The following is a 17852-nucleotide window of genomic DNA, read 5'->3' on the forward strand; positions in this document are numbered from 1 at the left end:
TACATTCTGGTGTGCAGCATGCCTTTCCAATTGCCTTTTGAAGTATCCCAGCAGTGCTTTTGACTCATCAGGAGTTCACTGGGCCATCTGATTACCTTTTTATTCCCTCTGTAACTGTGAATCAAACTACAGGGACAGGTAATGGCTGCTTTCAGATTTTGCTTTTTATAGCTTTGTCTTACTTCACCTGTTATGATAAAAACACTGGCCTTGAGCCTAGCCAGGGACTTGGGACACTGCATCACTCTTGTTCTAGTCTGAGCAACAGACATATTGATTGTATTATAAAGGAATAAAAAAAAAGAAAAAATAAAATAGAGGTTTATATTTTTAAACAGCAGATTTTATTTCAAAGAGCAGCACATACATACAACATTTTCAAAATATAAATATTTGAAAACAAGAGACTGCATTTCATTAAACACCTTGTTGTGGTTTATCAACTGTTGAATTATATTTGGAATCAGATGGAGTTCCTGCACCATAGCCTACCTGTAAGTTGGATGCTCTCATGTTGCATTATTGCTATAATCATGCAAAATAACGGTAACTGCTAGTACCTCATAGAAAAGAACTCACATAGCTTATCTGTTTACTGTCATCTGGAGGTTTCATGTGCCTAAGTATTTTAAATACGGAAATGTTATTTTTAACAGGTATGGCAAATAACGAACTTCTGGGAAACACTTAATTCACTTCATAAAAAATTTGACTGGCTGTATACATCTCTGAAGGAAGGTTCCTGAACCATGACTAATTCCAAAAGAAGCAACATAGCAGCATTTTTGTAGGAAAAAAAGACAACCTTTTTTAAAACCCTTCCCTTTTATTTAGATGCAGAGCAAAGATTAAAATAATCATTTGATTATGACATGACATTTCTATATCTTTAAAAATACGATTGCATTAACAATTTTTTTTTGTTTACTACAGCTTAAGAAGTTTCAGAATATGCTGCATATAAATATCCTAAGCCATCCACCATTTATTAATTCACCATTTATTAATTTTCTACATCAATCTGCTTAAAATATTATTTAAATAGAACATCTTGCTAGGAAAAAAAGAACACATCTTCAGAAGATTCAGCTGGAAGCTAATTTTCAATGCACTAGAAGACAATGAAGCTGCTCAAATTATGGCAAAAAACTTTGTTTTCTTATGGTGGGGGGTGTGTTGTGTTTGAAAAATGCATGCAAAAAGTTTAAGAATAAATGGTGATCACTTCACGTCCACTGCCTCGGACTAGGAGAACTCTATCTAGACCTTCTGTCAGAACTTCCAGAAATTCCATGTCTGAAATATCATTTGGTCAAGGAATTTACTCAGAAGAGAAACAAAATATCTAGTAATCTCTCAAAAAGTCTGACATATAATGCAAAAATAGAGTTCAACAATTTCATCAAAGTGTATTTCTGTGTCACCCTTTACTGTCCTGCTACCCGGTTATTCAAGTGGAAGTAAAGCCTAACTTGGGGGAAATTCCTAGTTTTGCCCTACTCACCTACAAAAAAAGATAAGAATAGTAAATTTTAAAACTATTTCAAAGTTAAGGAAATACTTTATGTCAATAAACCACTCCCCCATCAAGATTTTTTATCTTTTATTTTTTAACTCTCTTTATGTAATTTTCTTATAGGCAGACTTACACTTACCCTACTTATTAATGGTTATCCCAACATGTAATGGCAGAATCACAAAAATAAAATTCTCAATTTCAAGAAATATGGAATCAATACAGTAGAGGATACAGTTTTCATCCCCTTTTCTGTTTTTAGGAGGTCCAGGCATATTCAGGAGAACTAGCTGAGCATGCTGTGATTTATTAAGCACTACTCCATTGAGCTTCACAGCAGTGTGCATTCTTCTCACATTTGACTGATTCCTAGCATACAAGGAAACATCTTTAAGCATTGTTATAACACTTATGTAATTGAATAATACAATATTTATTTGAAATTATAAGTATGTAAAACAAGGTATTTTCATGCATACTAGTATATGTACATATTCAAAATAAATAAAATGCAATACCTTTGACAAGAACATTTAACGCTGAAATTCAAGCAGTTCTAAGTAAATTGTCAAAATGCAAAAATCTTCCAGTTGTCAATTATTTTTTACCAAGATGAATCAAAAATTGTTTCAACAGATATTACAGATCAGACAAGAATTTTGTTTATTGACTTACATAAAAAATTAACTGGATTTATACAAGAATTTCCAAACAATGAAATTACAGGAATGCAATGGAAAGATCACAATATTTATGTTGTACAGTAAAAGATTTTACTCATGCTCCTTTGTAAATATTACTAAATTCTACCAGCTGGTGAAGAAAATTCAGAAACACCATAGAATTTTGAAAAAAATGCTAACTTCTTATGTTGTAACAGTATGGCAGTAAGCAGCGAACTGAAATTGAGCTCATCCCTTTACATTATCAACATTACCTAATATTTTTCTTGTTTCACCTACAAATATAATTGTTGTAGATCTGTGCACGACAAGAAAAAACTGCTAGGGTTTAAAAAATGTCCTTATTTTAGTATCTCTTTTGTGTGATTCAGAGGTTTTTCGGAACAAAAGAACAGTTTCCTTACAGTTTCTGAAAAACAGCTGTGTGTACAGTTAGCCAAGGCTGGATATGAGTCATATGCTACAGTGTGACAAAAATATTAAAACTCTACCTTAGTCCATTTATCTAAAAGATGTACTGCCTAAAAGTAGAGGAGTTATTTTTGGGTTTGTTTGGGGGTTTTTTCCCTCACATAAATAGTTAAAAGTCATCTGGCTTGAAATTTAGTGGCCCGTGGAAACCAGCCCTATCAATTAAATTGATTCTTTATGCTCTGCTACCTCCCATCTTCCCCGCTACAAGAGAATTATATTTCTAAAACTGAGTTTATCAGTTCCTCCTGGGGGATTTTCTATTATGGTGGTCAGTTATCCTAAGAACCAACTGTACAAAAACTATACATGGAACAAAGGAAAGCTTGAAGTTCCATTTTTTGGAAGCAGAACTGCATTTTGAGAAGACTAAAAAGAACTATGAAGAGAGGCAAGATTGTATAACTGAGATGCATAAATATTGAAACTGAAACATTGTTAAACTGAAAATAAAATGCAGGGTGTAACTTTGTGACAGAGTGGGGAAAAATTCAGCACTGAAATAAAGGCTCATGGTGTGTAAAATGTGAACTGAGGCTAACATCACTTATCCTTCAAGCACTGGTAGAACCGAAATCATACACAGTAGACAAAGTAAACTTCCAAAATTTTTATAATAAGCTCAATTTGTTAAGCAGATAAAATTAAGAAAATGCTGAAATTAAGAAAATTCTGAAAAAAAGCAGAGCAGTCAAATGAGTTCCACTCAAGAGATATAGAATTCCATTTTTGTGTGCTGTCATAACCAATGTATGTCCAAACTTTTGTTATTTCTATACATGCATGGGTTGGTAGAAGGCAGGCAAGAACTGACTCATGATGAAACATAAAAGTTCACTTTGTGAACAAATATTCGCTATTGTCCAAGTAGTTATAGCACAATGGGAGGCTATTCTTCCAGGAAAAAAACCATATATTCATTTTTTAATGTAGTTAATTAAAACACTAAATATTATGCTGGTGCAGAGAAGTACTGTCAAGTTTTAATTCTTACAGAAACTATAACACAGGTTTTGTGACTTACCTTGAATAGAAAGTTGACCATATTTAAGAGAACATTAAAAAGTCACGATATTTTTTCAGTGATGTGCTAAATCACAGTATATTAAATAAGGAACAAAAAAGTACATGCATTGCAAATTACAATTTAGAAGCATGCATACAATGTACAAGATCACAAGAACCAGAGAATCCAGCCTATGTTGTTTAGGTGAAGTGAAATTTAGACTTACAGATTTTCCCATTCTCTATGTGAAAGGGAAGCAAATGCATTTAAAAAAAAAAAAAAAGCCATCAGGGACATTTTAAAGTAAACAATACTAATATACTGTACAGGCACACCAAGTTTGAACTGTAATTTCCACCCAACTATATATAGTAGTCTTAAAATAATAATATCTGAAATCAGTGTTTTGCACAATTCTAAAGTAGTAATAAGAAATGTTTCAAAGATATAAATTCTAAAACCCCCTAATAATTAGAGTATAATGCAGCCTAGGACAATGCTTTAGAGCATGAGCACAATAATTTTTGGAATGTGCAGAAGGCAAACTGTTTCTAAAGAGTTCAAAGCAAATCCAAGACTCAGGACTTAGGACTTTAAGGTACTAATTTAAAATACGCTTTCTAACTGCATTGCCTACAAGTCGTAGATTTAAGTCGTAGTGTTTCATTTAGATATTAAGATTTCCCTGACATCCAATGTTTTGGTTTGATCATGCGCAGAAAATAATTTAAGCTATGTTTCTAAGTACAGTGTTCTTGCAGAACTAAGAAAAGACGCATGTGCATGCTTAAAATCATAACATGAGGAAACAAACAAGCTGCTTTCCCTCTGTCATTGTTTTTGTGTGTACTACATTGGTTTGACACAGGGAGTAGCTCTTATCTATTAAAGAAAAAGACATTAAGGAATATTTAAACAGGAAATACATAGCAATATATATATTTACACAAGTTTTCTATTTCTTCAATTTACAGGATGAGGGCTGAATGTCCATTAAAACAAAGAAACAAACAAACAAACAAACAAACACACACACACACCCCCCCCACTCCCCTCTCTTCCCAAGAAAACACCCTCCACACCCAAAATCATACACCAAAAATCAAAAACATAAGCTAAATGTCTTGAAAGACTTCTTTGGAACTCCCTCTAATACCAAACACAATAAAAATACAGGGACATATACACTAATTTTTCACTCACAGGAAGAAATAAAAAGTTATCATTAAGCTTTTTAACCCATATGCTTTCTGGTACAATCCAGAAGTTGAGATAAGAGCTTAAAGGCTGTCATATTTAAACTTCACTCACAACATTCTTGTGAATGACTCTTTACAGTCATTCCACCCAAGTCTATGCCATTTAAGTTAAGTGCATGAAAAGCTCATTTTTGTATCCAATTTTAAATAAAGCAGACTCTCTTAAAAAGCAAAACCCAGACAAAGCAACAAACTAGAACACCCCCCCCCCCCAATTAAAATACACACAATGAAATAAAAAGCTCCAAATACCATATGCATACTCACGGCTTCATGTTGAAAATATCTTTAAAGCCAGACACATTGGAATCCTTGTTTTTATGCTTTTCTGCTACAAACTTCTCTTTAGTCCAGGTCATTTGCACTTTCTCTGGCACAGCAGCAGCCACACTTGCTTCAACTGCTGGAGCAGAGCGTGAGGCAGTGTTTTTATCATGGATCAGCTGAGCCTGCCCACAAAACAAATAATCACCCCAAAATTCAGCCAAAATCAGCATTTGTAAATTATATGCTATTACAGTTTTGAAAAGGAGTTTCACAGTGGTAGAACCAAAGAAGCCAAAGAAAAATGCACCTTTACTTTGTGAACAAATATGAGACTATTATGATTTCAGCATGAAGTGAAATTGCTTGTAAAAATGTTCATATTTGTTTATATTTGCAAGACTATATGTTATGTGGAATGTTACTTTTGTAATTAACTAAAGTGAGGTTGAATTCCACCAGAGAGTACTTTATTAACTAACATGAGGGTGTTTTGCCAATGAGAAATTTTAAAGCCAGTATTCTCATTGTTTGCAAGTTACATTATTTTCTCAGATACTGTTTTAAACATTGTCCATTTCACATGCCTTTAGCTGAACTGCAACATGAATCTCTGATGCCAGTATGGGACTGGCTGATTTGAAGTCTAGTCATAGATTTAGATTTTTATGCCTACAAGAGCATATTACATAACAAATCTAACCAATCTAGCCATGAAGGGGTCTTCTCTTCCCTTTTAACAGTAGAAATTCTAATCAACTTCAAGAACAAAAAAGCACATATGCATGTGGGAAGAATATTGTGTTTTCTATTTTCCATTCTCCTTGCTTCTTTGGAGGAAAAGAAGATTAAATATTTAACACATTATTTACTTACTTTCCCTCACAATACTTTGTCCATAGGCTTCTCTATTTCCATCAAATACCACACAAATACAGTACCTTAGACTCTAAAAATTACAAGTGAATTGGTAATTGGGGGCAGGATTCTTTGTGTGCTTTGAAATTTTTTATTTTGGAGGTGGCATTTCTTTTATCCTGTGATTGTTTGCTTGTTTGCTTTTTGTTTAAGATATTTAACAGTTCTGAAAGGTAATCATGTTAAATCATGAGTTGAAGCTCCTGTTCCATTTGGGAACCTCAATTATTCACATGTTTGACATAGTCATGGTCCCTCCGCACACCTGGTAATTAAGAATTTCGTGCAGGTCAATAAAAGCCATGAATAAAATCCAAGCAGATGAGAATTGTACTTTCATTCTCAGAAAAGCAATTCCTCTAGTGGTTCACAAACTGTAATTGCAGGTGGTTTTAAATGCCTTTGAGCTTTGGTATATTCCATAAATTACTTCCTAGTCCCTATCCTTCAGGATTCCCAAATTCTGGAGTTCAGTTGTGAAGTTCACATAAATATCTCTTAGTATGATGGTCTTCCTACATTCACAGATGATTAAATGATGAATCAAGACCACAAATCAGAAGTTAGTGTGAATACAGTTGAATCACAAGAATCAAAAAAGCTAACAAATACATGCCAATATTGTCAATACCGTGCAGCAGTATTCAATGTACTAAAATTTCAAATTAAAAACTGTAAGATGAGTTCGGTACAACTATGCTTCAATGGAAGATAATTTGCCATTTTTAGAAAGACAGTGAGACCAAGAGAAATTCTGGACCTATAATACATGTTTATAAAAATGCAAACACAACAAAAGCACATTTTTGTTAGTGCTATTTTGATACTAAATTCAATTAATGAAACACAACAGCTTGCTCTTTCACTCCATGATGAAAGAGAAATGCGAAGGTACACACCACTTCTACAAACTAGGCTACACATTTTACATATGAGCAACACTTCAAGTGCACACTAAACTCATTGATTACATCAGTCCATTTCCTTTCAATGTCACCCCACAGAATATAGTAATGACATATATGGGTTAATAATAGCTTGCAAATAAAAATGGCTTGCACTCCCTAAAATATCTAGTATATCAATAGAGTCTCCAAGAATCTTCAGTACTTCAATAGAGGAACTATAAAGGCAGTCAATAAAAGCATGAAAAAATCTTCAGTACTTCAATAGAGGAGCTATAAAGGAAGTCAATGAAAGCATGAAATATGTTTATTAACGTAACACTCTGCTTCTGACTCTTAAGAAAACAGGCAGTCTCAGAAATGTATTTATTTTATGGAAAGTAAGTGTGAGAAAGAGAATATAGTTCATGTCACAGAAGCATCATCTAAAGACAAGAAATACAGGGTAACATAATTAATTTAGAAAAAATTGTAGTTAATGTGTAGTTCAGTTTGTGATAGTGGTACTTGAAGTGTTGCAATGGAAAATATGTCTAGTCATAGTTGGCACTATGTCAAGCTACCTCTTCCTCTTGATAATCATTGGTCAGCAATGCCTGAGCATCTTGGACAATGGACAATGGACTGGAGTAGCTTTTTCTTCTAATTGAGCCTCAAGATTCATCTATGATGCTCTGAATCTGGGACAAAAAGGTTACCAATGACAAAAAAAAAAGTCTACAAAAAAAAGCGGATATCCTATTATTCTTCATTTTAATAGATGAGATGTGGTATCAGCTCATAAGGCTCTTTTTCACAGAATTTACAGAATTACTAGGTTGGAAGAGACCTTCAAGATCAATTGACCATGCCCTAACACCTCAACTAAATCATGGCAGCAAGTGCCATATCCAAGTCTTTTTTTAAACACATCCAGGGATGGTGACTCCCACCACCTCCCCAGGCAGACCATTCCAGAACTTTATCACTCTTTCAGTGAAAAACTTTTTCCTAATATCCAATCTCTATTTCCCTTGATTCAGTTTGAGACTGTGTCCTCTCGTTCTGTCAGTTGTTGCCTGCTGAAAGTTACCAACCACCACCTAACTACAACCACCTTTCACGAAGTTGAGAGTGATAAGGTCACCGCTGAGTCTCCTTTTCTCCAGGCTAAGCAATCCCAGTTCCCTCAGTCGTTCCACATGGGGCTTGTGTTCCAAGCCCCCTCCCAACCTAGCTGCCCTCCTCTGGACACACTCAAGCATCTCAATGTCATTCCTAAACTGAGGGGCCAGAACTGGACACAGTACACAAGGTGCGGCCTCACCAGTGCCAAGTATAGGGGAAAAATGACCTCCCTGCTCCTGCTCGCCACACTATTCCTGATATTGGCCAGGATGTCATTGGCCTTTTTGGCCACCAGGGCACACTGCTGGCTCATGTTCCGCTGGCTGTTGACCAGTACCCCAGGTCCCTTTCCATCTGGGCACTGTCCAGCCACACCATCCCCAGCCTACAAGATTGCAGGGAGTTATTTACAGGGGCCAAAATGCAGGATTTGGCACTTGGATTTAATAAACTTCATCCTATTGGACTCTGTCCATCCATTCAACCTTTCCAAGTCTCTCTGCAGAGCCCTCCTACCTTCCAACAGATCAACACACGCTCCCGGCTTAGTGTCATCTGCAAATTTACTAATGAAAGACTCAATCCCCTCATCGATGTCATCAATAAAGATATTGAACAGAACTGGCCGTAGCACAGACCCTTGAGGGACACCACTGGTGACTGGCTGCCAGCTGGATACAGCACCATTCACCACCACCTTCTGGGCCCAGGCATCCAGCCAGTGCTTAACCCAGCAAAGAGTGCTCCTGTCCAAGCCCTATGGGCTGCCAGCTTTTCCAGGAGTATGCTGTGGAAGATAATGTCAAAGGCCTTGATGAAATCCAGGCACACAGCATCAACAGCTTTTCCTGCATCCACCAGGCAGGTCACTTGGTTGGAGATCAGGTTGGTCAAACATTACCTACCCCTCCTAAACCCATGCTGGCTGGGTCTGATACCCTGGCCATCCTGTAAGTTCTGTGTGATAAGACTCAGTATAAACTGTTCAATAACCTTACTGGGTACTGAGGTCAGGCTAACCAGCCTATAATTAACAGAATCCTCCTTCCCACCCTTTTTGTTGAATGGGCGTCACATCGGCCCACTTCCAGTAATCTGGAATCTTGCCAGTGAGCCAGGACTGCTAGTAAATGATGCAGAGTGGCTTTGCAAGCTCATCTGCCAGCTCCCTCATCACCCTAGGATGGATCCCATGGGAATATCCAAGAGGCTCAGCAATTCTCTGATTGCCTCCTCCTGGATAATGGGGGGACCATTTTTAAATGTTTAGTAGTAAGTTATGAAGTCCCTTTATAGACATTTGTGAAAACAGGAAGCCAATTGAGTCCTTCAGTCTCTATGGGAAGCTCAAATATTCACTTGTTTCTGAGGGTCACATCCTTTCATATATGTATATATTCAGGTGAAATTTTTCACTCAATTACAATCGAAATCATGAAAAAAATAAAAGCATGAGAGAAAGCTACTTTTCAACTGTAAAAACCTAAACCCCTAAAAATCTAATGATTCACATACAGTGAAACAGTAATCAGTCAATGGGTCATCTGGAAAGGTATTTAGGATAACTGAACACTATAGATGAGTTGAGGGGCTAGCTGGGAATATATTTGGGATAGTAGAAGATGGCATATTTTAGTTAAGATTTTAACATTAGTTAAGAAGCTAAGTTAGTAATATAGGTGGCAAGAATCGAGTACCTTAGTTAAAAAGTATCAAATACATTAGGAAAGAGAAGCTAGGAGTGACAGGGATAGATGTAGCAATTGTGAAGGAGCAGAGACCATAAAAATACCTTGCCTTATAGAGAATAAGAATAATCACAGTTAGAAGAGGCTAGGACCATGACCAGCAGATCAAAATAGAGAGCAGGAATCTGCGACTCCTTGCACATGTATTTGGAAATTATTCCACATGTGTCCAGTGTGCTGCAATAAATACCCTTCTTTTCAACTGTCCATGTATCACTCACTTGCATGCACCCAAATTTCTGCCAATCCTACCTAACAGCACAACCCAAGACAATTTGTTGGTGCAAAGTATTATTACCTTCTCACAGGTCCCATTATCACTGCTTTGCCCAAGAGTCCTTATGGAGGATTTACCAGAGAAAGAAGTCAACAACCACCAAAAATGGAAGCAACAAAGGGAATGAGGCTTTACATTTTCTTAGTCAATAGTGTTACAAAGGGGAAAGTCAAATAAATAGATGTTTACCAGTTACACCTAAGTTGCCTATGTTATGCTTTGCAAGCACTTATTATATTTATACTCAAAAAGAAGCAAACTGACCAAGTTTTCCAAAAAAGTAAACAAAAATCTGGTGAGTGCTTGATCCCCAGTTCTACAAGAAAACCCAGAGGAAAGATCAAATCAATTCTGTTTTAAAAAGTGACAGGAGAAGGGAGAATGAGGGTGATTGCTCAGGGGTAAAAGCATGCTTATGACTAAAACAGCAAATAAACACTGTACAAAACCAAAGTCTCCGTTTTGGGAAGGTCTGAGCCTCATTTGAAGGCCTACATACACAAAAGTGAGGATAAAGCACTAATCTTGGTAGTAAGAGGAAATCAAACTACACTCACTATTCAAAACTGGAATACCAGGTTATATTTGAAGGCCTGGAGACAGATATTAAAATGAAAAGCAATGCTAATTTGAACTAGTGATACTAATAAAAGAAATGTTTTGGATGTCAGCAAAAAATTAAAAAGAATGGCTCAGCTAATTAAAAAGAAATTATCAGAGTAAGAATGGGCGAGGCACTCTGAGTGCATACACTAATCTTGTAGCTCCAGAGAAAGCGAAGACATAAATAAGCTGTTGCGGTCTGAATTTATTCTACTGATTCCTTGTTAAATGGTTCATTTTGTTGTACCCCCATGTTCTCCCCAAGTTGGTTTACCCCTGGGTTTTACCCTCCCTCAAAGCTGTCCCTCATGCTTTTCCCTGCCCCTTGTTCCAGCTCTTTCCCTGCCTGTCAAGACATCCCAGCCCTTGATTCCCAAACCTTCTCTGCTACTTAAACCTCGGGCCAATCCCTGTCTGCAACACCCCTTTGGAATTCCCCGACTCCTGGAAGCTCCATTGGCCCATGTGACCCATCCTCTCCACCCTCCTACCCCAATTGGCCCCAGACACTTGATGTAATCCCCTCACTCCTCCCCTGAGGATTCCCTATTGGTTAGTTGTTTTATCCACCTCCTGACTTGCATCTGAACAAAACCGCTTGCACAATAGAGCTACAGGCTTTTTGTCCTGCTCTTTTCATAGGGAATAAGCCATTCCTTGTGGAACCTCAAGATGGAGAGCCTTCTCCTTTCTCCTCTGCCTGGTCCCTATCATGGCTTGTGTGTGGCACCGTAGAGCAAGTGGCTCTAAAGGTTCTGCCTCTGGTAAATCTCCATACGGAGGCAGTTCCCCACTCCCAGTGTTGCCCCGGAGTTCTAAGACTTAGCCTGGTTCTGGCGGTCACTTCAATAAACCACATTTTTTAATGAAAATACAAAAGAACAAGGTAGATTTAGATATCCTAATTAGAAACATTTGATGGTTATCACTTTTATTTTTGGACAAGGCAGTAAGTACTAGAGGTTCCTGGAGTTTACCAAGGGTTTTACTTCAGACCCTGAAGTAAATTCAGTGGTGTTTTGAATGTCTCAGATTTTACCCTGCCTGATAAGAAGGAAGAAACTGATGCTATAATGGTGATGGTAAAGTTCAGATAAAAGTGAGTAATAAAGAAAGAAAATTATATGGAGGGAATAGAAAGAAATAAAAACCTCCAAACAAACAATACTCTAAAGTATAGTCCAGATTCCCACCAGCTCAGAGCTGAGAAGAAATTCTTTCATCTCCTCTGCAATTTATGTGCTATAGAATACAGAGCAATTGCTTCTACTAATCATGTGGAAGTTAAATCCTTCAAAATCTACAACAGATAAATTACTCAAACTCCACTGGAAAATACTACTGTTCAGTAAAGTAACAATAAGGCTGAGTAAGTTGTACAGAAAAGTTTGGGTTTTTTACTGGAAGGATGTTAGGCAGGCTCAAATTGAAAGAAAAGTACCATGACATGGATAAGGAAGACGTTTTACAGCAATAAACTGTAACAATAGCAGGCATCTTTGGGAACCTTTAAAAAATCCTGTGAGACAGAAAAATTAATAGAGATAAGAGGACAAATAAAAGGAAAAAACCACCCCAAACTGCTTAGACTTGTGTGATTACCACCACAAAAGAAAAGCCATAAGAAAAAAAATCTAGGTGTTATACAATTGAGCAATTAAACACAGTAGAATTCTCTTGTTTGCTATCGGATGGAAATAATTTCTGTGATGGCAAAGCCAGAGCATTCACTATCTTCTACATCACTAAAAAGTCTTGATAATACTGAAAGAGTTAGCTGAATAGATGAGGGGGTAGAAGCACAAGTTAAAAGGAAAGGACTTGTGAGTTACAAATATTCATAAAAATACAGCTGAATGAAGCTTGTTGCTACAGTATGCAAAATAGTAAGGTTAGGGAAGCAGCAAAACCAGCATTTCCATATTGATATTAGAGGATTATACTTTGTTGGGCTAATTTTGGTTGCAAAAAAAAAAAAACGTTGATTCATAAAACATGCAAAATAATGTAGAAACTAAAACATAGTGTGACTTGAACAAATTTGTATTATATTGTGTAATATGGTATATTTGTAAGTCATATGAGGAGTGACTGAAGGAGGTAGGGTTTTCTAGAATGGAGAAAAGGAGGCTCAGGAAGGACTTTCTCACTCTATTCAACTACCTGGAAGACAGTTGTAGTGAGGTGGGGATTGGTCTCTTTTCCCCAGTAACAAGTGACAAGAGGAAATGGCCTAAAGTAATACCAGAGGATGTTTAGATTGTACATTAGGAAAAATTTCTTCATGGACTGGGTTATCAAGCATTTGAATGGGCTGTCCAGGGAGGTGGCTGAAGTTGAGTCCCTGGAGGTAAACAACATGTAGATATGGCACTCAGGGACATGGTTTAGTGGTGGACTTGGCAGTGTTAGGTTAGTGGTCAGACTTGACGTAAAGGTCTTTTTCAATGTAAATGATTCTGTGATCCTAAGACCAAATCACAATCAAAGATAGTCCAATTGCATAATCATGAATCTTAGCTACTGATGCCAAGTTTGAAAAGGCTCTGAATGTATTCTACGCTGATGCTGAAATGTTTTGCTAATCAACACTTGCACTCAACAAAAACAGGAAAACTCTTAAAATCTGTTTGAATAAAAAAAATTGTTTTTTCCCCACGTAACTTTACCGTTGCAAGTAAAGCTGGTTGTAGAGAAACACAATGCAGTTATGAAAGTTTTTGACTAGTTAGAAACTGATTAGAAGCTACAGCCAGATCGTACTTTCAGATTTTCCATGGAACATCCTGTCAAGTCAAAGATCTTACCTCTCTTTCTCTTTCATTCTTTGATAGCTGCATCTGTTTTAGCATCTGAGATCTCTGTTCCATCATAAGTGTCTTCTCATATGTGAATGCAGAAATATCATTTTCAAACTGCAAAAGAAATTGGCATTAGTAACACCAGAAGAAAAGTACTACTTTGAAGAACAACATTTAGATAATGTGTCTCTCATACCTGTATTCATTTGGGGGATGTATTCATGGCATTAGAGTAATCCTAAGCATATAATTGATCAATCACTTACTGTCCTTATTCTTAAAACCTAATCTTCAAACAGCAATTTCATACAGTGAACTGTATGAATATACTGTAACAATATTATTGTGATTTTATCTAATTTTTAGGTATTTGGAACAGACTTTCCACTAACTATTCTGTTCCAACTAGGCTGCAGAAGTGAAAGTTGAAAGCACTTATTTAAACTGGGTATGCATTGCTGCCACATGAGCATGTGTGGACACTTGTTTCCTTAAAAACTGTAAGTGTTAGGCACAAATAACACCTTATCCTTTAATTGGTGAGAAATGTTCATAAACAAAGCCATTTCTTGCCATAGCAAGAAATTCAGGCATACATTCTCATATTGGCTGAAAACTAAAATACAATATAAAAGTCTATACCAGTCACCTGTATTGTCACTGACTTGTAATATATCTCTTATCCTCTCGAAGATTCTCAGAATTAAATATTACCCACAGAAGAAAAGAATAAATTGTATTTCTGTAGTGGTTTAACCCCAGCCAGCAACCAAGGCCCATGCAGACTCTAACTCCCCCACAAGTGGATTTGGGGAGAATCAGGATAGAAGCTAGAGAACTCATGGGTTGAGATAAAGACAGTTTAATAGGAAAAGCAAAAATTGTGCACTCAAGCAAGCAAAACAAGGAATTAATTCACTGCTTCCCATGGGCAGGTCCCCATCATGCATAATGGTTACTTGAGAAGACAAACAGCATCACTCCAAATACTCCCCCCTTCTTCCGTCTTCTCCCCATCTTATATACTGAGCATGATGTCATACGGTCTGGAATAGCCCTTTGGTCAGTTTGGGATACCTGCCCCAATTGTATCTCCTCCCAGACTCCCCCAACTTCCTTGCTGGTGTGGCAGTACAAAAACCAGAAAAGATCTTAGTTCTGTGTAAGCCCTGCTTCACAATAACAACAACATCCTGATATTATCAACCCTGTGCTCAGCACATATCCAAAACACAGCCCCATACCAGCCACCATGAAGAAAATTAACTCTACCCTAGCTGAAACAAGCACAACTTTCTATACTGCCTTCTGCTCAAAATTCAACCAAGGCTGAGCCATTTCATGGCACTCTGTGTTATTTCAACTGTACATGCCACAGCATTTGAGACTTCCATATTTAGTACTCTAAGCAAAGAACAGCAAGTTTTTTCACAAGTAATTTTTTTCCTAAGTAATTAAAACGATTCTTAAATTTTTTTATGATTAATTAGCATGATAAGCCTTTTAGTAAGTTTTGGTGATTCTAGAAACCAGGGGTAATAGAAGTTTTCAACCAGTTTACTCATCTTCATCTCACTTCAGAATGAGTAAAAGTTTTGGTTGGGGTTTTTTTTCCCCATGAGTCTTACTTTGGACTTTATGCTAGTCACCTTTTAGTGCTGGAAATTGCATCCTTAGTTTCCAAAAAAAGTGGGCCGAGACAGACATAGCTTTTGTCCTTTCTCCTAAACAGTTTATGACCCATATTTAGAAAAGGAAAAAAGTTACCAAATTCATTTTGTTACTACCTTGACTTGTGAAACTTTAGGTCCTGCTTTCAGTACTGGCTGAGGCTAGAGATGCCCAGAACAACTCTCATTTGAGCCTAGGGATTCCTTATTCCAGAGAGGTATTCTTACAGCAGTTGGAGACATAGGCAAGTCCATCCTATCTCATACCATATGTCTTAGCTGATTAGATTAGGCACATTCAGCCTTCCATTTCACTGCTTGCTAAAAATTCAAGCTTTTCCATCTGAATGAACCAGCTCTATGGACTAGTAGTCATAAATAAAGTGAGAATTAACACATAAAACATCTCAAACTCTACTTGACAAACCCATAAACTCACCACCACATACAGTAGCATTGTAACACGGTAAGATAAAGATGCTTAACTTCTTGTTTTTTGTGGGACTACAATTTTTAAATTTCTATATTTGGGCTAACAGCTCTTTATTTGAAAAAAGCTAAATGTGTTTTCCCAAGTTTAGTCCCAGTTGCACCTTAAAAATATATAATAACAAACCATTTCAACAACTTCCACTTGAGCATTTAGTCTAAGGTGGTATAAGAACATCTGAAGATCCTTCTTCATTTGAATGCTATTATCATCCATTTGAGCAACGGTGAAGATACGCATTTTACATTTTCTCCAAACCTATCAAAAAGATACATAATAACAGTTTGTAACACTGTACTTGCTATTACCATGCATAATTTGAACAAGGTGAAGGAGTGTTTAATTAGACATGCTTGGAACCATTTAGTGCTAGAAAATTAAATCCCAGCCATTTTCTGTTGTCCTTGCCTTGTGCTGTCGAAGGAGAAAAGGCAGCAACATAAGCATACCACCATCATGAACAATCCACCACACATCTATATTTCCTTCAGTAAAACGTTCTTGATTTGTTGGAAATAAGTCAATGTTTTTAGCCACCAAAAGTGCTTGCTGAGCTGAAGTTGTTTCTCGTACAGTATCTGTAAGGGAAAACAAGACATTTAATCAAGAACTCCTAGCTTTCATACACAGATTTTGCTTTTGTTTTAAATTCAAAAGATTAAACCCTCCCAGATTCTGCTGAGGCAAAAGAGGAATATTCCAGGTGTCTTGGCGAAAGAGGAATATCCTGGGTGTCTTGGTTGCAGCTGGGACAAGGCTAATTGCTGCAAAGAGGGTTGTGGCTAGGATCCAGAGGTTACTCTACACTACTTAATGCCATTGCTGAAAGCAGGGGGGAGTATCTTCCAAAGAGAAGGAGTTCCTTCTGATCCAATAAGTATGGTGCTGGTTCTGAGCTGGAGGGAGTAGTTGGGTGGCACCAGTTGCAAGACAGAGGGAGAGGTTGAGGTGTCACGGCTGTGATCAGATGGAGCTTCATGGTGAGCATTTTTGCATATGCATCATTCTCTCTTCTGTACACTTTTTGCTATTAACATTGTTGCGGTTTCCATTAAATTGTTCTCAACCTGTGATGATCACCTTTTGTGCCTCCAGTTCTCCTCTCAAACCAGCCTCAGGGGAAAAGTGAGCGAGCAGCAGCATGATTTGAAGTGTGTCAGTGGGAACACTCAATTAGTGAGTACGACTCCTAAGCCACAACAATCTTGATTTGGTGTCTGAGGTGAGGCACAATGGGTTGAGATAACTACAGACTCCCCAGAGCAGGTCGGAAACAAATTTGATCTATGCTTTTTTTGGTTTAGGTATGGAGCCACTGGTCGCAATGTTGCTTCGTGTGTTCAAGTGGGAGTGGTATCTAATCCTGTATATATTCCTGTATGTGCTCCTCATGATATTTTTCAGAGTAGGAAGAAGGATCAGGATTCTTTTGCTGATATATATTGAGGGATGTCAGTTTATGACATGGTAAAAACAGTGACGACCAGTTGGGATATATATTGACTGTTGCTCTCCTACTCTTACCTCAGGTACTACCTTTGCATGTTTACTAACCATACACTGTGGCAGGAATGGGGGAGGATAATTTTCCCCAGCTTTTCATCCTCTTTTCCTGGCCTTTTAAACCCCCTTCAGCTTGTTATAGTCAGAGAATTTTGAATTCCATTTAGATGTTAAGGAAATCATATTCTTTGTGCGAAGTCTACCAGGTCTCCTTAGTCTACACCACATTTAGAGTGATAGAGTTTTCTTAGGAGTTTGCTCAGAGATCTGTCCCAAGGGTGTATTGTATAATCATGAGTAACATGGCAAGAGGGAGAAAATGGGCCAGCTTTTGAAGGATTATTCTGCTCCAATGGTTTGGAACTTCACTCCTCAACAACTACAGGACCATGGTAAAGTAACAGAATACTTGACAGAAAAATGCTGTGGCAATTCCAGGGAGGTGTGAAGTTTTTCAACATGCTGGGCCTTGGCTACTGTTTATTGGACACTCCACAGTACTAGACAGCAGTCTCAGGGGGAAGAGGAGGAAGGCAGACTGACAGGCACTGTGGCCACTCAGACTGCAGCTGAACCAGAGGAACAGCCTGTCCCAGCAGCAGTCACCCCTATATAGAAAATCAAAGACAAA

At 37.4% G+C, this 17852-nt stretch overlaps 1 protein-coding gene across 1 annotated transcript in view; it reads right to left on the reverse strand.

Moving 5' to 3' along the window:
* Positions 1-288: 288 nt before the first annotated feature.
* The window catches only part of LOC311166891 (solute carrier family 12 member 7-like), a gene marked incomplete at its 5' end in the record, with an annotated part of 71362 nt that continues 53798 nt past the window's right edge, over positions 289-17852 (reverse strand). The window contains 6 exons of the mRNA XM_084227115.1: positions 289-1296; positions 1752-1885; positions 5203-5384; positions 13565-13672; positions 15845-15976; positions 16127-16296. Of these exons, the coding sequence (XP_084083241.1) occupies positions 1205-1296; positions 1752-1885; positions 5203-5384; positions 13565-13672; positions 15845-15976; positions 16127-16296 (818 nt within the window). The 3' untranslated portion in view covers positions 289-1204. The remainder of the gene's footprint in view (positions 1297-1751; positions 1886-5202; positions 5385-13564; positions 13673-15844; positions 15977-16126; positions 16297-17852) is intronic.

This window comes from Fringilla coelebs (assembly GCF_963513975.1).
Source record: "Fringilla coelebs genome assembly, chromosome: 1".
Lineage (NCBI taxonomy): Eukaryota > Metazoa > Chordata > Aves > Passeriformes > Fringillidae > Fringilla > Fringilla coelebs.